General features: G+C 45.8%; 1 protein-coding gene across 1 annotated transcript in view; it reads right to left on the bottom strand.

Annotated features, from left to right (window-relative positions):
- The window catches only part of EFHC1 (EF-hand domain containing 1), a 206,612-nt gene that overhangs the window by 106,545 nt on the left and 75,818 nt on the right, over positions 1–24,249 (bottom strand). Inside the window, exon 5 of the mRNA XM_069236146.1 lies at positions 9,188–9,380. Coding sequence (XP_069092247.1) covers positions 9,188–9,380 — 193 coding nt within the window. The remainder of the gene's footprint in view (positions 1–9,187; positions 9,381–24,249) is intronic.

Below are 24,249 nucleotides of genomic sequence, written 5' to 3'. Positions count from 1 at the left end.
AGTCTCTGTATGTCACTATCCCAATCTGGGTCTATTTTTATCTATCCGTATGTATCCAATTCTCTAATTCTATGTCCATCTGTTTACATATGTATTTGTCTCTATCTTTTTCCATCTCTATCTCTATCATGCTCTACATATTTCAATGTGTCTCTATCTGCATTTATCTGTCTGTGTCTGTCTCCATCTGCCTCTCGCTGTCCATATATGTTTCTAGGTATGCCTTCCTGATTTCATATATCTTGGTCTATTTCTGTTGCTATCTTTCTGCCTATTTCTAGCTACGTCACTATCCGTCTGTTGCTATCTTTCTCTATCTTCTTAGTCTTTTTCTGCGTCTGTCTGCATCTATCTACCTCTATGACTATGTTCATTTATCCTACCTCCATTATTTTCTATTGGAGGTGTTGCAGTTATCTGGACTTGGCCATCTGTGGTGCTGGGCTTACTCCAGCTCTGTGCAGGAGTCCATGCACTATTGTTTTGGGTCTCTTTAGGCTGTAGTAACTCTAGAAGTGCAGTTTGTGAATAGCAATGGTCTTACCCCTATGAGCATGGATGGTCTTACCCCTATGTGCATGGGTGCATGTCCCTCACTAAATTACTCCATAACCTTTTCTAAACGCCTCTTTAACTTCTTCCCATTTGGTAGTATGTCTGCCCTTTTTCCAGTCTCTCTCCTGCTACATTAACTACTAAGTAGTAGATGCACATGTGTGAGGATTTCCAACTGAAAAGATAGGAGAGGTGGAGATTTACACTCGTAGGTTTGAGAAGTGGATTTTGTGATAAGTAGTATAACTGGAGAACTTACTAATTTATGTAGTACAAAATTCAGTTTGTGAATCGGGCTGTGGGTGATTCCGTTTGTGAATCAGGCTGTGGGTGTCAAAGATGGTAGGGCGAAAAGGACAGAACCAGAACTCCAGGTGGGCAGAGGAAGAGTGGGCAGTGTGCATGCCTACAGCTGGTCTACGCTGGCTGGGGACCCAAAGGATGAGATGCCCAGCGAAGCCTCCGCCATCCTGGTGAATAAGATTACATTTGTCTTTGTCCGTCTCAGTGGCGTAGCGTGGGGGGTGCAGGGGGGCCGGCCGCACCGGGCGCAACATCTGGGGGGGGGGGGACTCGAGTGCTAAAAGAACGAGTTATTTACCTTCGGTAACGACTTTTCTGGTGGATACATTAGCTACCTGTGGATTCCTCACCTAATGAATACTCCCATGGCGCCAGCATTCGACGGAAATCTTCTTCCTAGTTTCTGCACGTCGACGAGGACGTCACTCTAGCCCACGCGACGCCGTCTGACGTCATACAGGCAATAAGAGGCCCTCGACGACGTGCCAACGTCAGTACCAACATTTTTTACGTGCATGAGAACAACCACCCAATGCAATGAAAGAGCAAGGCAACATCCCATAACCTTGTAAAATACACAATATTGCAATGAATAGCTGTAAATTTAATATAACGAACAAATATATGCAAATCATGTATGTACACAAAGATATATACATATATATATATATATATACAGATAATATACACACGTATCCATATATACAACGTCTATTGCAACCTTGAAGACCAAGAGGAGCGCACTCAAGGATTACTTGGTAAGACCAGAAAGGCAACGGGGAGGTGGGTGGGACCGTGAGGAATCCACAGGTAGCTAATGTATCCACCAGAAAAGTCGTTACCGAAGGTAAGTAACTCGTTCTTCTGATGGATACAACTACCTGTGGATTCCTCACCTAATGAATAGAGTCCCAAAGCAGTACCACGCCCGGTGGCGGGTGCCTAAATGGTCAAACCAAGAAATCCTGCAGCACTGACCGTGCAAAATGGCCGTCCCTTCTGACCTCAGAGTCCAAACAGTAATGTTTCGCAAAAGTGTGAAGGGACGACCAAGTTGCGGCCTTGCAGATGTCAACCACAGGAACACCCCTGGCCAAGGCCGAAGTGGCCGACTTAGCTCTGGTGGAATGAGCTCTAATGCCCTCAGGAGGGTCCTTCTTTGCCAAAGAGTAACATATTTTAATGCAAAGAACCACCCACCTGGAGAGTGTTCTCTTGTGGACTGCCTTTCCTCTCCTCTTGCCCACGTACCCGATGAACAGCTGATCCTCCAGCCTGAAATCCTTTGTTCTATCAATAAAGAAGCTCAACGCCCTCTTTGGGTCCAGACGGTGCAGTCTTTCTTCCTCTTTAGAAGGATGAGGCGGAGGATAGAACGTGGACAAAGTAATTGTCTGAGCCAAATGGAAGGGCGAAACAACCTTCGGGAGGAAAGCAGCCTTGGTCCTCAACACCACCTTATCCCCATAAAAAGTTGTATAAGGGGGCTTTACCGATAAGGCCTGCAACTCACTCACTCTCCTTGCAGATGTTATCGCTACCAGGAAAACTGTTTTTATAACCAAATACCTTAAGGGGCAAGAATGCATAGGCTCAAAAGGGGACCCCATAAGGAAAGTCAGGACCAAGGACAAATCCCATTGCGGCATAACGAATGGTTTTGGAGGATATTTATTTAGAAGACCTTTCAAGAATCTGATAACAATAGGGGATTTAAATAACGATGGTTGGTCTGGAAGACAAATGAAGGCTGACAAGGCCGACAAATAACCCTTAATGGTAGTCACTGCACAACCTTTCTGCGCTAGAGAGAGAGCAAAAGACAAAACGTCCGATAGATGAGCATGTAAGGGATCAATCTGCCTCTCTCCACACCACGCAACAAATTTAGACCACCTATTAGCGTAGATAGATTTAGAGGAGTGTCGCCTGGCCGCTAATATAACATCCACTACATCAGGCGGGAGAGAGAAGGAACTCAGGTTGCCCCGTTCAATCTCCAGGCATGTAGGTGCAGACTCTGGAGGTTGGGGTGTAAAACCTGCCCCTGCGACTGCGAGAGGAGGTCTGCCCTGAAAGGGAGACGGAGCGGAGGGCACATTGAGAGTTGGAGAAGGTCGGAGTACCACACTTGGCCAATCCGGAGCTATTAAGATGACTAGCGCCCGGTCTTGGCGAATCTTCCTCAATACTCGAGGAATCAAGGGTATGGGAGGAAACGCGTAAAGCAACTGGCCGCACCAGGTTATTTGAAACGCGTCCCCTAACGCTCCCTGCATCGGATACTGGAGGCTGCAGAATAACGGACAATGCGCGTTCTCCCGAGTGGCAAACAGATCTATCCGAGGAAACCCCCACATCTGGAAGATTAAACGGACTTGATCTGGATGGAGACGCCACTCGTGGTCGGCCGAGAATTGGCGACTGAGACTGTCCGCACGTACATTCAAGACCCCGGCCAGATGATTTGCTACCAAGCAAATCTGATGGTCCTTTGCCCAAGACCATAGTCGAAGAGCTTCTCTGCAGAGAAGGTACGACCCTACTCCTCCCTGTTTGTTTATGTACCACATCGTGGTAGTATTGTCCGTCAGGACCTGTACCGACTGACCACGAAGGGAAGGGAGGAAGGCCTTGAGAGCCAGACGTACAGCCCGTAACTCTAACAGATTGATATGAAACATCTGCTCCTCTGGAGACCAAAGGCCTTTGATCTCCAGATCCCCCAGATGAGCTCCCCACCCTAGAGTGGAAGCATCCGTTATGACCGTGGCCACTGGTGGTGACTGCGCGAACGGCTTTCCTTGTGAAAGATCGTTGCTCGCAATCCACCACTTCAAGTCCACAGCAGCATCTCTGGAGATCTTGACAGCACCTTCTAGATCTCCTTTGTGTTGAGACCACTGCCTTCGGAGGCACCACTGAAGAGCCCTCATGTGCCAGCGAGCATGCGTGACCAACAGAATGCAGGAGGCAAACAGACCGAGCAGACGAAGGACCTTGAGGACTGGAACTACCGCTCCATTTCGAAACATTGGAACCAATTCCTGAATATCTTGAATCCGCTGAGGCGGAGGAAAGGCTCGACTCAATGTTGTATCCAGTACTGCCCCTATGAACAGGAGGCGCTGAGAGGGCTCCAGGTGAGATTTGGGCTCGTTCACCGAAAAACCCAGGTCGAACAACAACTGAGTCGTTGACTGCAGATGATGCGACACAAGCTCCGGCGACTTGGCTTTGATCAACCAGTCGTCCAAGTAAGGGAATACTGCTATCCCCTTCCTTCTGAGCTCTGCCGCAACCACCGACATCACCTTCGTGAAGACTCGAGGTGCTGAAGTAAGACCAAACGGAAGGACCGCAAACTGATAGTGCTGCGATCCCACCATAAACCGGAGATACTTCCTGTGTGACTTGAGTATCGGGATATGAAAGTAAGCATCCTGCAAGTCGACAGACACCATCCAATCTTCCTTGTTCAACGCCCAAAGCACCTGAGCTAGGGTCAGCATCTTGAACTTTTCCTGTTTGAGGAACCAATTCAAGATCCTCAGGTCCAGGATTGGTCTCAACCGACCATCCTTCTTGGGAATCAGGAAATACCTTAAGTAACAACCTCGACCCCTTTCCTGCTCTGGGACCAACTCTACCGCGCCCTTTGAAAGGAGGACTTGTACCTCCTGTTCTAGCAACAGGAGGTGTTCTTCTGAACAATAAGATGGGCGGGGCGGGATGAGGGGCGGGAACTCCCGAAAGGGAAGGGTGTAGCCTTTTCCCACAATACTGAGAACCCAAGTGTCCGTTGTAATAGTCTTCCACTTGCGGAGAAAATGCTGTAATCTTCCCCCTACAGGAGAGGAGTGAGTGGGAAATGGTGGAAGCCTAAGGCTGCTTTCCCTGCTGCACCCCTCCAGAGGACGAGGAAGAGGCAGAGTGCTGCTGAGAGGCTCCTCTGGTGCGGGCCCTCCCTCTCCCTCTAAAAGATCTATAGGGATGGGAAGAGGCAGGTTGCTGGAATCTCCCCCGAAAGGAAGAGGAGGAAGAGCCACGCCCAAATCCCCGAAACCTCCTGAAAATCCTGGAAGAGGCAGAGGAAGAAGGAGCTTGGAGTCCTAGCGATTTGGCTGTGGCCCTGCTCTCCTTAAAACGTTCCAAGGCCGAATCTGCCTTGGCGCCAAACAGCTTGTCCCCATCAAAAGGGAGATCCAATAGGGTTGACTGCACATCTGCAGAAAACCCCGAATTACGGAGCCAGGCCTGTCTCCTTGCCACCACAGTCGTGCCCATTGCTCTGGCCACCGAGTCGGTCGTATCCAGCCCAGCCTGAATAATCTGGGTCGCAGCAGCCTGGGCATGTGAAACAACATCCAAAAGACCCTGGGGAAGCTCCGTAAATGATGAGGAAATGTCCTCCACAAGAGCATGAACATATCTCCCCAGGATACAAGTTGCATTGGTGGCCTTCAACGCCAGACTGCAGGACGAAAAGATTTTCTTGGACTGCGCATCCAGTTTCTTCGAGTCTCTGTCCCCAGGCACCGTCGGGAAAGAACCAGGCGCTGATTTGGATGAACAGGAGGCCTGCACCACCAAGCTCTCCGGTGTAGGGTGCCTAGAAAGAAAGCCAGGGTCAGTTGGTGCAGCTCGATACCTCCTGGCTACGGCTCTATGAACCGCTGGGGAAGATACTGGTCTCTTCCACACCTCTAGCACCGGATCCAGCAAAGCGTCATTAAAGGGCAATAGAGGCTCTGCCGCAGCTGAGGCCGGATGAAGCACCTCTGTCAGAAGGTTCTGTTTTGTCTCTGCCACCGGCAAAGGCAGGTCCAGAAAACTAGCTGCCTTCCGTACCACTGCGTGAAAGGAAGCAGCCTCCTCCGTGTATTCCCCTGGAGACGAAAGATCCCACTCAGGGGAAGTGTCCAGCCCACTGGCTGTATCTAGACCATGCAGTCCATCAACCGAGTCCTCTAGTTCTCCTTCTTCCAGGACTCGTTGGTACTCCTGCTCCTCTAATAAACGGAGAGCACGTCTCCTCGAATGAAGCCTCTGCTCGATACGCGGAGTCGACAATGCCTCCGCCGAAGCCGAAGATCGGCGCTGATCTTCAGAAGCCACCGACGCCGCGTCCAGCGCCACAGGTAACTTCGGCGCCGATGAAAGAGCACTCGGAGCGGATGGACCCACCGGAGTCACAGGACGAAATCCCGACGTCGACGGGATGGAAATCTCCGGGGCCAATCCCTCCGAAGCCACCGGAGCGGCCACCGGAGCGGCCACCGGAGCGGCCACCGGAGCGGCCACCGGCGCCGACACCGGCACCGAGCCCACGTTCCCAAAAGGGAGAAAGGGCATAAAGGGTGCCGGCCGTAGAGGCGCAGGATCACCCAATGAAAAGGCCAAAGGGCCAGCCGGAGCACCCCCTGGAGCCATCTGTTGGAAGATGGTATACATCGCATTTAGGAATGCGGTACTATCGGCTCCAGGGGTGGGAAAAGCCGGATACTGGGGTGCCTGTATCGAAGGCGACCCCGACGCCGGCCTCGACGTCTGCGACGCCGGGGACAACACCAGAGGCTGCACCACTTCAATCACCGACGCCTGTCCAGGTGAAGTCGGTGACGCCGGAGAGGGCAACGGCGCCGATCCGAAGACCTGGAACGAGTCTCCTTGCTCGAATGGCGCCGTGATTCTCTACGGCGCCGGGAGTCTCGATGACGCCGATGCCTTGGCGAAGAAGACTTCTTATGATGTTTTTCTTTCTTCGACTTCGCCATAAACAACTTCGCCTCACGTTCCTTGAGGGCCTTTGGATTCATGTGCTGACATGAATCGCAAGTCGAGACGTTGTGGTCGGAGCTTAAACACCAAAGACAGTCGGAGTGAGGATCCGTAACTGACATCTTGCCCCCACACTCACGACAAGGCTTAAAACCCGACTTTCTCTGCGACATTATTACTGCAGCGAAGGACTACGCAGCAAAAAATACACTGTAACCACGAAAGTAACAGTTGCTCCCTCGAAGATAACCGTTTCGAATGCACGGAAAAAAGGGAACTGACGTCGTCACGTCGTCGAGGACCTCTTATTGCCTGTATGACGTCAGACGGCGTCGCGTGGGCTAGAGTGACGTCCTCGTCGACGTGCAGAGACTAGGAAGAAGATTTCCGTCGAATGCTGGTGCCATGGGAGTATTCATTAGGTGAGGAATCCACAGGTAGTTGTATCCATCAGAATCCACGGGTTAGGGGGCGCAAATTACTTGCCTTGCCCCGGGTGCTGACAACCCACGCTACGCCACTGGTCCGTCTCGATCCATCTCTATTTCTCTCTGCCTTTCACTGTTGTTTTTCTGTCTTTATCTACCTGTCTTTTTCTATTTCAGCTGCTTTCCATCTGTCTCTATATCTAGCAGCCTCTGTCTATCTGTACCTGTCTCGATCTTTTTTGGCTCTATCTGTCACTAAATAGATGTGTCTCCCTTTCTATCTCACTCAACCTCTATCTGTCTCTATTTCTATAGGTCTTAAAATTATCTTTATTTGTACCAGTATCCACCATCTCTGTCCTTCGGCCTCTAAATCTTTATCTGTCTCTAGCTATCTTTGTCACTATCTATCTCTATCTGTTGCATGCTGTCTATCTGGCTCTGTTTATATCTGTCAGCATGTCTGTTTCTAACCATTTCTTTCAGTTTCTGGGTATCTTTCTCTGTCTTCCTCTATCTCTGTCTGTCTATGTTTATGTTGCTATCTCTTCCTATATGTCTCTATTTCTAGCCATCTGTTACTATCTATATCCCTCACTCTATCTCTATATAGCTTTCTTTGTCTCTGCAACTAGCTTTTTCAATCAATCATACACGATCTATCTACCTTTTTACCTGTCTATTTTTGCCTGTCTCCATCTTTGTATCGGTTTCTGTCTATCTGTCTCTATATCTCATTATGTGCCTCTATCTCTTTGTATTTATCTCTATGTATAGCTTTCTCTCTATTTTCTGTGATCTATCTCTATTTTATGTCTATCGTTCTTGCTCTATGTATCGATCTATCTTGAGCTATCTGTCTCTTTTGTTGTTCTTTTTCTATCTTTATATTTATGTCTATATTTCTGTCAGCCTCTAGCTATGTGTTGTTGGTCTGTCTCACCTATCTGCCTGTCTATATCTGTCTTCATCTGTTTTGTCTATTTAGCTGTCTTTCTGTCTCGTCTACCTCGCCTACTCATTTACTAGAAACACAATTCTGTGTTTATAAAAAATAATTAAAACAGCTAACACATTTTTTCTTTTTGAACTGCTGAAATTTTGAAAATATTTTCTTTGCTTAAACATTTGTCTGGTTTACTAGACACCAGCAATATGTTTTAAAAAATACTACTTTTTGCACTTTCAAACAATAAAAACTTAAAAACATAAAAACATGCACACTTACTTCCTCCCTTGTCATAAGCTATACCATTTCACAGGACATTTTACAACTTAAAACTTTGATAAAACTTGTTACAACCACCAAGATTTGCATTATCTTACTGCATTTACTACAAAACAGTTAAGCACATTGTGAAGGACAGACCTACTGGCTTTGGCAGTGCTGGTTTTTCCTTTCACACACAGGTGCTTTACTTAGATACATACATATTGATGCTTCGGCACTTTTAATGTAGTTATAGTTGAGAAAATGAATGTTTCCTGCCTCGGTGCCTTAATGCTTTCGTGTTTACTATAAAAATGAAACGTTCATGAGTCTCTTAATGCATGCTGCTACATTTTAATACTCAATTGCGGATCTGTTTTGCACCTGCTTGAAGACCACTAATACCTAGGTCGCGGTGCAAATTATCATACGTGTTGATTGTCATTTTGTTTTGTTATTCCATGTTGTGTACTGCACATTTCTGCCAACTATTTTTGCAAAGCATAGCCTGGTTCTGCAGTTGGCACAATAAAGCGAGGATTTTAAAAAACGTTAGAGACAGTTCTTGCTGATATTAGTTAAATCAGCTTTCCGAGACTTTCCCGCATACTTCCCACAAGATGCTCCTGGCCCTCCCACAAGATGCTCCTGGCCCCTGCAGTTTTATCACATGTTCCCAATTCCCTTCTCATGTATTGAGAACAGTGTAAAGATGTAACTCTAAAATGTATGAATATTAGCATTAATGCTCCCACTGACTGAAACGCCACCAGCCTCGCTTGGCTTTGAATGCTTGCTGGCTATTTTAGCATTTAAAGAAAGTTACACTTTTTTTGCACTATCCCAAGTGTTATGCTTTCTTTTACAGACAATAAAAAAATATATATATTTTACAAGTAAACCCACTCACCTTTCAGATCTTTAAGACACTTTGCTAAGTGCTGACGCTTCATCAGCACAGGGAAAGGGTCTCGTCCATCATTGCGCTCGTGAACCTCCCGAATCTCCACCGTGTCGTCGCAGAGGTAGTAGTGAATGATTACTGGGCGCTCCTCGCCATACAGAGTGTCTGTGTCATCCCAAATGGCATAGAAGCGAAGCACCTGGAAAGGAAGCACTGAATGTATTAGAATAAAACTAGTCACTGCAAGTAAGTCTGTCAGTGCTTAATTTGTAAATAAAAACGAGCCGGTGCCCAAAGCTCTCCTCTTAAACCAGGCCCGGTTCTAGCGGGTGGGCCAGGCCCACCAAACATGACCTTTGGCCCTCCCAGTAACAGCAAAAGAGGCCACGGGGAAAGCACCCGTTACATGCTTCCTCCATGTCGGCAAATGTTATTTTTTTGTTTCACTTTTGTTTACTTTAATTATCAGTCAGGGGTCAATGAGAAATCTCTAGAAAACATTTAATAGTGCATTGTTTTAATAGCTGTTTTACTTGTGTACTGATAGGGAGATAAATACCGGCTGAGACAAAACTCTGAGCATGCCCCTAAAAGGAAAACAGCCGGTGGGAGCTTAGCTGAAGTGGGGAGGTGTGTGTTGGGGAAGAGAAGCCAGGGGTTTATCTGCCAATGATGCAGCAGGTGCAGTGGCACCAGAGCCCAGGCTGTAGGCTATCTCCAAAATCTTCGAAAATTGGGCCCACATTGGCCCACCCAAACATCCCCTTGGCCCATCCAGATATAACTTCCTGGCACCGGGCCTGTCTTAAACACGCGGCTGCCTCAATTAAATGTGCGCACACGGAATACTGAGGCAGCGTAATCCTGAAGCCATCTCGGGCCTCTTTAATCCATTTACAGCCACTCCCTACCCCTTCAGCTCACTCTTGCAGCTTTCTGCTTTCTCCCTTTGTGACGCTTTTCCGTTTTTTCTCTTCCTCCGTATTTCCCATAGGTGTCTTTTGCTTGCAGTAAATGCTTGAGGCAGAAAAATAAGTGCTGGTGTCCCGCACCGGAAACAACAAGCACAAATTAAGCACTGGTTGTACTGAACTGTAACATTTGTATGTAAAGTGCTTAATGTCCCTGGTGCAGCCACACAGATCTGTTTTGGACAGTAAGGTAGCTGAATAGCCATCCTGCTATGCATGGCTGCTTGAATGTATATTTACAGTGTGTCCTATGAGAATTGTTGAGTTTCTTAAGTGAGGGGCGGAGGGGGGTTACAATCATATCACTTCTGTGTGTCAGTGATGCAGAACAGGTGAGGGAGATTGAGCCTTGCCTGACAATCACATCCGTTTCCATGAATCCCTAGTAATGTCTGTATAAATGTCTTTGTATTATTGTTCATTAGGCTAGTGCTGGGCTAGTTAGTAGCCTGAAATAATTAAATATGGTGCACCTAATTCACAAAAGTCTTTCTGCAACATAAATTCCACATACTGAATTAAAAGAAGCAGGATTCTTTAAACTTGGCATTCCTAAACTGCACTAAGAAATGTGGATACTGCATCAGGAGGGTGAGTGGCCGACTGTTAAACTGAGGGTTGTGAGTGGAAATGTGAGTGTTTATTGGTGCTACTGGGTGCCTTCATTTCATTTACACATGCAAAACTTTTCACACTATGGAAATTGTGCATTCTTCAATTTTATGCATTGAAAAACACTAGGAAATCTACCAGTGCTGTACAATTCCTGAACTATTCTTGGGGTGGCAGTCCACGACTGCTTCGAAAAAGAATATTAACAGACTAATAAAGTTTATATAAAGCAAGTGGCCAAATGTACAATAGAAAATTTGAAAATGTACTGTAAATGCCAAGGAATTTCAAATCGGAGGCTAAAAATTAAATTGGTATCCTCAGATTCATTCATGAGAGCAGTGCAAGTGCATCAAAAAGAATATAATATAGATGTTGTGTGGCTTAAATTGAATTTAGAAAAGCTCCAACCTTCCTATTAAAATGTAAACTTTTTTTTATTTATTTATATTTGTTTGTAAATTAAATAAAATGTGTTATCATTAGTGTATTTGTTTGATAAATGCTTGTTTCTATTTTTTTTGTATTGTTTTGTGGTTCAGATCATCCACAATGATTAGGCCAGGGTCCCCAGCTTCCAATAAGGACTCAGTCGGGGGTCCTCGGATTCCTATAATGATTGAGTTGGGGTCCCCAGGTTCCAGTAATGATAAAATGGGGGTCCACCTAAGTCAAAAGGTTGAGAACCACTGAGTTACACTGTTATAGAACCCAAGGAAGCAAAAGAGAGCCGTTTTGAAAGAGGATTTCTGGAAACAAAACATGGCAAAGCCAAAAAAGTGCCAATCAGAACCTTCCAGGAGTTGGATTTTTTTGGGGTTCAGTGTATCAGGGAAAACAGAGCTAAGGCATTGAGACACACTGACAGACAATCCAGGAGAAGCTGTTCTCGTTTACCCATTCACAAGCCACAAGCAAATTCTGTAGCAAACACATCTATCTATGGAGAGCTGCGTCTTTTGAAGACTCTAACAAGCTACTTAGAACTTATCTTCTACTTGTCAGCACTATGATATAGACTGCTGAGAGAATCTACTTCCACTTTTTTCCTTTGAAATGAGACACACGGAAGAATGCTCTAAAGCCCACAAAGACCAGCCCGAGTTCTAGATGATTGATGTGTAAATGTTGATCTCTGAGCCAAGGGCGATGCATTTGATGGTTCTGATGATGAGCATCTCAGTCACACTCGGATTAAAGTTTTTCTAACATCTTATTTTAAAGTTGAACCAGAGGGTATACAGTATGCAACACTTTCTAGTTTATTGCAGGGTTACAATACCCAAGCTTGCACTTCATTACATACATATTCTTGGAACCGTGCTTTAGTTTTGTAGATCATTAACAATGACTTCCCAAAGTGGGCCCTATTTGTCCCTCTCCCGGGGTCCAGTAAAGAGATATACAATAACTACAATGCTGATTTAATCTAGTCTAATTAGTCTCTCGTCATTTGGATCAATTTGGGAGACCTGTGGAGCCCCAGGGCTGAGGCATTTCTTTTCATGTATGTCTGGAAGGATTTTCACACGTTTACAAACTAAGGGCCTGATTTAGATATTGGTGGGTTGGTTACTCCGTCAAACCCGTCCACCGAAATCTGAATCCCATTATTGCCTATGGGATTTAGATTTCAGCGGACGAGATATACCTCATCGTTGGGACGGAGTAACCCTCTGCCAAACTAAATTAGGCCATAAGTCATTTTATCCTTGAAAATAGCTGATAATTTCTCCATGGCATGTAAATTCTATATTTTTCACTGCCACAAATCCAGGGTAGGGGGGCCCATGGCTTTTCACCTCGGGTTACGGTCAGCCTGACTGCCAATAAAAGTTGAGTAATTTATTTGTTAGCTTGGATTGATAAAGGGTGTAAACCTTTTTAATCTACATAGTCTAGTAGAGGTATCATAGGATTCATTTGCAATTGTACATTAGAAGTATCTCAAATACAGGCTACCACCTTGTTCCAAAAAGTTCTCACTCTTTCACAATCCCACCAAATATATAAATAGGAGCTTTTCCTGCCACAACCTGTTCAACACATGTCTAGACCACCATATATAGCTTTAAAGATTTCAGGTGTGAGATACCACCATAGCAAGATCTTTATATTGTGTACAGATAGAAGACTTAGCCAATCTCTGCAAAATCAAAATTTAAATGCTTTTGGGCATGTCTTGGTCAAGGTCCTCTGCCCATTTCACAATCAATCGGGAATTTGTTAAGCGCACTACTCACCCCTGAGGGTCTCAAGGCGCTGAGGAGGGGGGGTTATGGAGGGGAGGTGCTGCTACTGCTCGAACAGCCAGGTCTTGAGAAGTTTCCTGAAGGTAAGGAGGTCTTTGGTCTGGCGCAGGTGGGTGGGAAGAGTGTTCCTGGAGTTTGTCTGTGGTTCCTGCGTAGAGGGCATTGGCGTAGTCCAGCTTGCTGTTTACAAGGGCTTGGGTGACTGTTCTTCTGGTTTCGGTGGGTATCCATTTGTAGATCTTTCGGAGCATGCGGAGGGTGTTGAAGCAGGAGGAGGAGATGGCGTTGACTTGCTGGGTCATGGATAGTGAGGGGTCCAAGATGAATCCAAGGTTGCGTGCATGGTCGATGGATGTCGGAGTGGTTCCGAGAGTGGCAGGCCACCAGGAGTCATCCCATGTGGAGGGGGTGGAGCTGAAGATGAGGACTTCTATCTTGTTGGAATTGAGTTTGAGGCAGTTGCTCTTCATCCATTCGGCGATGGCCTTCGTTCCTTCGTGGAGGTAGGTCTTGGCGGAGTCCTTGCTGAGAGAGAGGATCAGCTGGGTGTCATCGGCGTATGAGATGATGTTGAGGTTATGGGATCGGGCGATGTTGGCGAGCGGGGCCATGTAGACGTTGAAGAGAGTCGGGCTGAGGGACGAACCCTGAGGTATGCCGCAGTTGATTTTGGTGGCCTCCGAGCGAAATGGGGGAGGCGGACTCTCTGGATTCTGCTGATGAGAAAGGAGGTGACCCAGTCCAGGGCTCTGTCACGGATTCACAGTAAACTTCAAATCTATTAAGGGGGGGGGGAGTTAGCTAAGGCTTTACAAAGATGAGCCACTGCTCTGTTTGTCTTGCCCACTTTAAATGTGTCATCTGCATCAGTAGTTTCCCTACTCCCTCCCTTATAGATAGATGGTAGTCAGGTCGAATGCAACCAATATACATCATTCGGTTACAATAAGAACTCATTAGCACACAGCTCCCTTTTCTTAAGACTCCATCCTTCAAACAGGGACCTAATGCGCATAATGCCCCTTGGTCTCAGATATTCTTTATCTGGAGCTTTCCAGGAGGAGGGTGGACGGGAAGGGAAAGTAGTAATTTGTGTTGTCCCAACCGCTCTCTTCCATTGATCCAGGGTAGTTTGAATGGATTACATCAGAGCTCCTGTGTGTCTGTGGGTTAATGTGGAAGCCTAACAGAGGCTGCAATGGGACAGCACAGACTTCTTGTTCTAAAAGACAACTAGGTATCACTCCCTCTTGAGAGCACCAGGTTAAGTGGCTGATTGTGTCACTAAAATGTCCCTTTATCTGGGGTACCCACACCTCCTTCTAAAGGAAATCTGGACAACAGAATCTTATAGATTCTCTGGGACTTATTATTCCATATAAGCTTTCAAATTCTCCTATGAATTAGTTTAGGTGACTGACTGGAAGATTAGGGGCAGAGACCTAGTTAAGTATAGGAGTCAAAGTAGAAAGGTATTCTTGACACAACTTATTCTACCTATCCAAGATATCTCCAGCTTCCCTAACCTATTCATGTCTTTAAAAAGTATATCAAGCAATGGTAGGGCACTGGTATCATAGAGTTTATCTATTGAGGAGGTAGAGTCACTTCTGGATAAGTTATACTCACAGGTGATCACTCAAAATCATTGTGAAGTGTCTCTTCCTTACTATTCTTTAGTTCTGTGCCAAGACATATTCCCTTAAATTTGTGATAATTGATTTTAAAGCCTGCTATCTCCTGAAACCTCTGCAACCTCCTGAGTAGAGCAGAATTAGTCAAACAAGCATTGGTAAATGCAATAGGTTTCTTGTATGTGATTATTAACTATTTTTGTTGTTGTAAGTTTTAGCTTGGTAAGCAGGTGTAAAACTGATATGTTAAACTAATATTTGAACAGAGGTACCTGAATGCCAAAAGTTACGGGTGTGACATGCAAAAGGTGTGCATGTTCACCGATAGATTTAATGAAAATATTAATACCTTTTTCTCTGTGGGACACTATTGGAGAATAAGGGACAACCTTACAATGGGCTGAGCAAAGGAGAACAACATTCACAGGGTAGTACGGAACATTTGGGCATAGAAGACTTACTGGTTCTTCTAGAAAGAAGGGTATAATATAATCCAGGAAATAATATAAATATAATATAATATAATATAATATAATATAATATAAATCCAGGAAATGCACCAGAAAGAGCGATTTTGCTATCTGATGTAAATCCAGGAAACACACCAGAAAGAGCTATTTTGCCATCTGAATATCCATCAACCTGCCTTACAATAGGCGAGCCATCGATGACGATCTGTCCTGTGGAAGTCAGTATGCATGCACACACTAAACCCAGCCGGCACTTCCCAGGCATATTTGAATGACGTGCAATGAAAAGGAGCTGGTGGGCCACTAATTGTTGAAATGGCAGCTCTCCTGAGGGTGTGAGGACCCTGTCAAGCAGAGGAGAGGACCCCACAGAATGAGTCTTGTTAAGGGCACACAGCAGACAGGAACTGATATGAGGTGAGTTTGGGTGTAGAGACCCTGCCAGTAGGGCACGTGAAGGCAAGGAGAGTAGGGCATGAGGTGGAGAAACCTTGTCACCAAGATGCACAAAGGGGTGACAGTTCTGCAAGTCTCATTAAACCTTGTGTTCTACAGGTTAAGACATTTTGTTTGCCATTACATTGATTAAATTAATGTAATTTTTCTTACATTTATTAGAGTTTTTCTTTCAGATTGAAGTCATTCCATGTTGCAGATATGAAAATATGTCTACATATATTTTGAGCAATATTGGAATGCCACAATTTGAATGTCTCTACTTCCAAAACATCATCAGCTGCCAAAACCACCATGCATGCAGCTCCTTCGCATTATATTGGAGTTATACTGATGTTGGTATAAACCATATATCTTGAATGATCTCCTCAGAGTAATAACGCAGTGCGTCAGCTGTCTCTGAGGAGGAATTTGAAGCGTGTGAAAACGCAAAACGTACAATTATGCTACTGCCAAGGAGCTGTTCCAAACCAAAGAAGGAGATGATCCCACATTTGAGGTGAAACAAATCCTAAGCTGCAACAATAGGTGTCACACGGAAAGGCATTAGATAATCATCTAGTAGATTTCCCGCATTTGCATTTTAAAGCTCCTTGAAAGATTTTGCATTTGATAGCTTGTATCCAAAGTTCCAGCCCCGTGAGATTTGAGGGGGTTAAGATATCATATTCCTACAATATAGAGGGGAGTGCTGGTGGGTGGCGGTGGGCAGGAGGGTTGCAGCAGCTTGCAGCAGCACTGTATCTTAGTGGAGATATTCTCCAACTGCTCCATCGGCTGGCGACTAGCTGTAATTACGTTGCATCCACATCCATTCCCTGTACTGCTCATGGAATGAAACCAAATGCAGTAGGATATTTCAGTCCTCAAAGAATGCCGGCCTTTCAGATCTGCTGCCATCACTTCCTTTCTCAATGAAGATGCATTATGCACACCTGCATACAATGGACTGCAACTGGACAAAACAGACAGCATTTTCATACAATGCATCATTAAAAAAAACACAAATAGTTAATAGCTGAGGACTGAAATTCGATGAGAAGTGAGGTAAGATGGTCAATAAATAGGGCTTGATCAGCGAAAAAACTTTGTATCCTAGTGTTTGAAAACCAAAGTCATGCACAAAGCACTACTACAGAGTAACTTCAATGTTCTAACAAATGGGAAAAGCACAAATAAAAGTTCAGTAGAACAGACGTGCAGACCACCCGGCTACCCTTATACAAGTTAAGATGAGAAATAACCACAAATTTAGCTATGACACAAGCAGGAGGGGGTGCTCAGCACTAACTGGAGCTGAGCGCAGAGCCAGACATGGAGCCCTTGGCCGTCGCTGGGGCAGTAGCAGCGCAGATCCTGGGCATTGCACTGATCACATCCTGCCTGCGCACGGGCAGCTCTGCGGAGCAAGTTAAGAGCCAGGAGGTGTGAACTGTGAAGTATTTTAGTAATACAAGACTGTCACAGGGAAGGGGATGTGACCCGGCGCCCAGCAAAGGAGGTAGAGGAGGCTTGGGGGAAAAGGTAATAGAAAAGGGGCCAGGCATGGCTGAGGGAGAAGAGGCGCTCACTGTGCATGCGTCAGAAAGCCGTCAGCAGCCACGCGAGACAAAAAAAAAAGTGAAAGCTTTCTCAAGGCTAAGAGACCGATTAACTGCTCACCAGCAGCGGCCCGGGAGCACCGTCAGACACACTAGCTTACGACGCACAAAGTGAGAGAAACAGCATGTTTTGCGTAGGGATTTCAGTTAGCTGAACAAGCGGCCATAGATCGTTAGAAGTACATCCGGCGCAAGGACAGCCATGCTGTACGGACTGGGAAGCAGATTCAAGTCCCGCTGTAAGCTCAACAGCATGTGATTCTGGGTAACTCAATCTCTCCTCGCCTAAAAAAATTATCTGCTAGCCTGGCTGAAGAGGCCAGGGGAGAAGGAGAGAAGCAGGGGTGCTGACATGCTTGCTCATAAAGAAGACGCACCCCAAAGCAGATGAACACCAGTACTTGGGCCATGGGAGACTGATAAGAGAAACACACAGAGGAACAACAGGAAATAGTAAGCTACAGCCAGTAGAAACAGAGCAAAAGTAAGTGGCAAGCACAGAAACTAATTAAAAGCAAGGGTGGGATGTAGGCCCCTCTTAAGATTTATATTCAATACAATAGATTTCACAAGCACAGCACAAGTGCTGTGCAGGATAAACCTAAAAACAAATGTCGCCATCCACGACCAGTGCTACTTTGCCCCTTTTCTGTCTGCAAACTGGTAATATCTTGATAGGCCATTCCATTCTATTGTCAGAGTGAAAATGAACGGTGACAACTGGCATTCTTGTCTTTTACCCCTTGACAGAACAATCAGGTCCAAAAGTGCTGATCTTGCTTTTAATCCAGCGGAGGGTTTCTGGAAATTGGTGAGTATTGAGGCTCTGATTCTCAGTCCTGTACAAGATTAAACATGGATCTTCAGAAGGTGTGACAAAATCCAGCACGTTAAACACCTTCTCTCTATCTAGCAGTAGAAGGAGAACTGGATTTTGTCTGTAGAGGCTTTATTTATGACATTCAGGGTGAGTCCGATATTGTCTCCTGTCAGTCTATTGTGAGATGGGGATGGGCCATATGGATTTAATTCTTGATGCCAGTATGCAAGTGAAAATCTATACGTTACTGTTTAAAAGGGCAATCTTTCTGTAAGAGCCATGTGCCTCTTGGTCTTTGACAGGACTCAGAATTAAAGAGTGAACTCTTAGGCTAAGAACCTTGCAGCATTTTCGCCATTCTCATAGTACATCTGTTTTAGGACAAGTGATATACAGCCAGTATCTTTAATTAACATGATTTCTTGATGGCCCCATCCTTTGAAAGTTCTCTATATGCTCAATATGACCTTTTCATTTTATATTCTTGTTGTAAACTTTCTACATTTGTCTCCAATTTAGATAAACATTTTTGGCCAATCTGACAAAGGTCTATGTATGGTTAATTAATGCCCTCTCTGGACTGATCTGCTGCATCCAAATTCACAGACAAAGGAATACCTTTTGTCATGTTTTCTTTTGGATCGTTCTCCTGAGCCTCTCTGATGTTCGCTCTGAAATGCAACCTCCGTCATTATCCACACTCAAAATGTTGTAGTAGTACGAGCTGTGATATCCAAAGTCATAATCATAGGTGATGGGACACAACTCAGGTTCCAATTTTTACAGAATGAACGGTATATGCCAGGCTTGGCGTCAGGAGCAGGTAGTCAATTCTAGAGTGAGTCCTATGTACATTTGAATAAAATGTATAATCCCTCCCACTACAATGAAGAGAGAGTCATAAATGCTTAAGATTCAGATAATCAATTTCTGTCTTAAGGCAAGATGGAACCTCTGTGTGCTACCAAGTTGGGTCCAATCTTTTTAGGCCATGGTCCTACATTCAGATCCCATCCTACGATCAAGTCTTCTGTTGCATATTGTGATATAGTGGAAAAGTGACTACCATAAAAAAGTCTCTTGGTTATCGTTGGGTCAATAAACTGAGACCAACATGAGGGGCCTCCCATGTATGTTTGCCCTTATTCCCAACATTCTCCCCTATTAAGTATTGAATACAGCTGACGCAAATAGCGATACTTCAGGAAACACACCTCACGGTTGGGGAATTGCAGGAACTCAGGACTAAATAGAGGAGGCAAGCATATGGCACAACAACATCAGCATTCGCAAGGTGGGTCTTAATCTGGGTGGCTCCTGATGTTCCTTATACCCTGGGGCACCTTACTGTAGATAAGGAGGGCAGATACGTGCTGGCAGAGGGCTTACTGGATGGCACGCCCATATATGCTCCCAACTCGAGGCACAGAGAATTTTTGACATCCCTCATGCCTATAATTTTCCAGGATCCTTCCACTGCCTTTATAAGGGGGGGGGTGACTTTAACTGCGTAACGAATATTGAAAAGGATAGATCTCACACCCCACCGCTGAGTGCACCCAGCAGAACCACGTCACAGGGGCTCCGTTCCTGGATGTCCGATAGAGGGTTGTACGACATGTGGCGCTTACAACACACCCAGGAGCAGGAATACTCCTTTTACTCCCCAGTGCATAGACTGCATACCAGAATAGACTTGATTCTGGGACCCGCCTATCTGGCTCAGGATGCCCTGCATGCGGAATACCTGGCTAGGACATTGTGTGATCATTGTCCACTACAGGTAGGTTTCTAGTGGGGTAGACCGCGCACAAGCATATCAATGTGGCGCCTGCAGCCTGAAACGTTAACTGACCCTCCATTCCGCCAGGAGCTGGCAGAATGTATTTCCAGATATTTTGAGGTAAATAGGGCATTGGCATCGTCGCAGGCCTTAGAGTGGGATGCCCACAAAGTGGTCGTGCAGGGCCACTGCCTCTCAGCCACTGGGGGAGTCAGACGAGTCCTCGGTAGAGACGGACCTGCGCATCTTGGAATGAGAAGTTGCACAGGGTAGCTTAAGCACAGACATACTCCGAGACCTGCGTGCTCGACACAGGGAAGTAGATTCACACCTGCGTAGGCATGACTACTGACATTATCTCACTAGGCTCCACACGGAGGGGGACCACCCTGGCAGGCTGCTGGCATGGCTGACTTGCGGCAAACAACTCCAAACTCCCGTTGGGGCTATTAGGTTGGATACTGGTGTGGTTAACACCCAGGCATCCATCAATGATGCCTTTCGGGACTATTATAGCATGCTCTACATGAACCCTCCCCGGCTCAACTGGTGAACTTCTTCACTGATCTTCCTCTGACCCCACTACAAAGGTGGATCTTGACAAACCCATTGGTATTGAGGAGGTCCAGACTGCACTGAGCCAACAAGCTCATAACAAAGCCCCCAGAACGGATTGGTTGCCAGCGGAGTACTATTCCACATTTTCTGCTTACCTATCCAGACCGTTTCTGGAACTGCTGTATGAAGCAAAAACATGGGGCAATCTCACCGACTCTAAACAAGAGGCACTAATAGTGGTCCTGCCTAAGCCAGGTTGTGATCCTTTGGATGTGCGCTCATATAGGCCCCTGTTGTTACTTAATTTGGACAGTGAATTGCTGGCAAAGTTCTCGCAAATTGATTACTCCCGTTGATTGGTCACTTGATCCATGAAGATCAATCGGGCTTCATCCCGAGACGGAACACCTTTTTGAATATTCGACGGTTCTTGCACTTATTGAATAGATTCCCAAGCAGGGAACATGACAGGGTAGCGGTGTCATTGAACATCGAAAAGGCCTTCAACACCCTTGGATGGTCTTACTTAAAGGCGACACCGCTCTGCATGGGCTTTGGCCCTGGATATTTGGACTGGATTAGTATACTGTACTCCAGTCCCACAGCCCGTGTGAAAATGGGACAAGTCATCTGAGATAGCTTCCCTATTTGTCACGGCACTAGACAGGGGTGCCCGCTATCGCCACTGTTATTCACAATAGCAATCAAACCTTTGGCTTCACACCTTCGACTACTGGCGCAGCAATGGGGGATCCCAGATCTAGACATCTTCCACATCATCTCCCTTTACGCGGATGACGCGTTAATATATTTGCGCAAGTGCACGTCCTCATTGCCGGAGGTCATGCAACTACAAGATAGTTTTGGGGACTTATCCGGTTTATGCGTGAACTGGACGAAGTCTTGCTTATTCCCACTGGCCCCTATCCCAGATCATTTGCGACCTGCTCTCCCAGTGCATCGTCTGCCATGGTGTCACGCTACCTTTAATTATCTAGGCATACAAATATATCACACCACTGAAGATCTCAGGGAGGGAAATTTGGGACGAGCAGTCTGTTTGATTCGGGATTCACTACCATTATTGCCCCTAGGACGCGTGACAATCGCAAAGATGATAATACTCCCCAGATTATTATATTATTTTGCTATGCTCCCACTGGTGCTGCCTAGATCATCCTTTCGATCATTACATGGGTTGATGTTAGAACTAATGTGGGGGAACAATCAGCCTCGGGTCGTCTTAGCTACCATGCATTACCCGCTTGCGGAAGGGGGCCTGGTATGCCTAATTTCGAACTTTATAATGCGGTGACACAATTAAAATGGCTGTAATCCTGGCTTAGGTCCTCCCCCACAACTGAGAGGGCAATAGTACACGACAGGTTGGGTCGGACTGACGTGTTGACATGGTTGACAGACCGCTCCTGCCCTCCCCTACATGGCAATAACCTGATGGACACAGCCCGAATATGTTGGAGCAGATTTGTACGGAATAAGGGCCCAATACCACCCTATTCCCCCAAGATCCCATTGCTTAGTGTACGGTGCACAAGGGACTTGAACACACATCATACCCTGGTACGGTTGACAGCCAGGCTAAATATGGTTGGTTAGAGATGACTTACTTATGACATATACTGATATAGAGGATACCTACAGCACAAGCCCTGGACAGTTCTTGACCTACTGCGCCATGAAACAGCTTATGCACAGTACTTGGCAGAATGGAGTCACGGAACCCCCTACATCGCCCATACTCCATACATTATTGTCAGGCTCAGGTCCCATAAAAGCTCTATCCTTGCTGTATAGCCCCCTTCTTAAATGCACTGACACAGGTCAGACGGGGGCAAGAACTCGATGTGGCCCTCTCTACTCCATTGTCCTCTACCACCTGGACTAAGGCGCTCCAACAGGTAAAGTGTGTGTCTTGCAACCCGTGATTTAGCTTTACTTAATTTAATTATCTACACTAAGTGCATTAATCCCCTCATCGGCTACAACGCATGTTCCCCCACACAACACATGAATGCCCACGCTGCAGAGAACAGGAAACCACTTTCTATCACATGGTGTGGACCTGCCCGGCCATGCAGCGGGCCTGGCACAAAATCACTACACTGATGGGGGAATTGGCAAACAACACGCTATCACCTACCCCTGAGTCCTGTTTTCTCAGTATCCGGACCAGGGCTAAGGGGGACAAACACCTACACAGGTTTATAGACCTAGCCTTTGTCCTATTCAAATGCCGTCTAGCAATGCAGTGGAAGGCGCATTCCACTCCGGATGTCAATAAGTGGCTGAGAGGGCTGTTACAGTGGGCCAGGGCCGAGTCGCAGGCACTTCGCTCCCTGAATGACAGAGGCTTAGCTGTGGCAGGACACTGGATTTGGGACACCTTTATAGGCAGGACTGAAGCTAAAAATGACACCGACCTCCCTGAACAATGACAATAAGTGTCAACACAGGTAGTCGCTGTGCACGCAACATTGCAGACAGCACATATTACAGTATAATCTTACACCCGTAGCCTCCCCGCAGGAACACATATCGTACATTGGGGCAAGATTCATCACCTCTTGCAATGGCGGCTCTCCTCCGGGTTGCAATATCGGATTAGCTAGCACCCCTACACCTGAATACAAAGGCCCTCTCCAGATGGTATTACATCACTGCACCCCAGACCAGAGTTACTGCAGGTCACTAGAGGTAATGCACACACCCCTTTGACATCAGAACAGGACCTTTGTGAATACCATGATCATATGTACTTGCCCATATTAATTGAATTGTTTATTGATTATTGCCAAATGCTGCCCTCACGCTCCACAGGCTACAGGATTACCTCCCCCATCCTAATCCTCACTTATTCTACTCGTTTTATCTCGCACTTAAATATGTACCGCACACCCAGTGGTCTGTACTTGTTGAAAATGTTGTAATAACAAAAATAAAAACAGATGAAAAAAAAAGTATTGAATACAGCATGTTTGTAAGCTCTGATAAGTAGTGCCACCCCATGACCTTCATTTGGTCTGTTAAAGGACTTGAGTCTTTTAGTAAAATCCCCTAAAAAATCGGTCTCCTATAACAGAACTATATCTATACCATTCACAAACAACCCTTTACTGGGGAGTTCGATCCTTGGAGGGTAAGGGTCAAGAGAGTGAGGATCTAACTAGAAAGGAGCCCATTTATGGAAGAGGGTATACACTATGCTCTGGCCTTCTACCAGTATATTACACCTAACTTTAAAGTCATTATTGATTGTAGAAAAGAATTATCCTTTATTTCATCAGACTCCTTCCTCTGCCTACTCATCCGCCAATTTAACGCTTCTGGACCAAAGAACAGAGGCTATCCTACCCGATTTCGAAACAAAAACAACATTAACAGTTAGAACAAACCTATCTTGTAAACTCATGTTGACATCTGATGAATTAAGGAGAAGCTTCTAAGGGATCTCCATACTTTTGGAGTGAGGTAACTACTTCTGTTAGTCGGGCCAGCCTCTTGACCTCTTCAGGCCATGTGACCTCCATCAGGTGCTTAAACAGTATTCCACCTGCACAAATAGCAAATTTCAAAATGGGACTTCAACAGCAGAACCATTTTAAATTATGTTCTGAGAGATTCAAAATGCCACAATGGGTCTTATTATCAAATTGTGATGCCAAGACCTTTTTCAATGACAAATGAGATTTTCCTCATTATAATTCTGTGAACTGTTCACTGAATTACTTATTGTGGTGATTGTGGGACCATGTCACTCGTTGCCCGACTCTCCTGTGCACTTCCTTTCTCCTTGATCGTCTTGACTGTTGTTGACACAATTCTGGATGCAGTTCTGCTAGAGAATCATCAGTGGTCTTGGGTTCTGGTTCAAGATTCAAGGACTCAATAAT

This window comes from Pleurodeles waltl, chromosome 5 (assembly GCF_031143425.1).
Source record: "Pleurodeles waltl isolate 20211129_DDA chromosome 5, aPleWal1.hap1.20221129, whole genome shotgun sequence".
Classification (NCBI taxonomy): domain Eukaryota; kingdom Metazoa; phylum Chordata; class Amphibia; order Caudata; family Salamandridae; genus Pleurodeles; species Pleurodeles waltl.
Note: the sequence above shows the minus strand (reverse complement) of the source record. Positions and strands in the feature narration are given on the sequence as shown.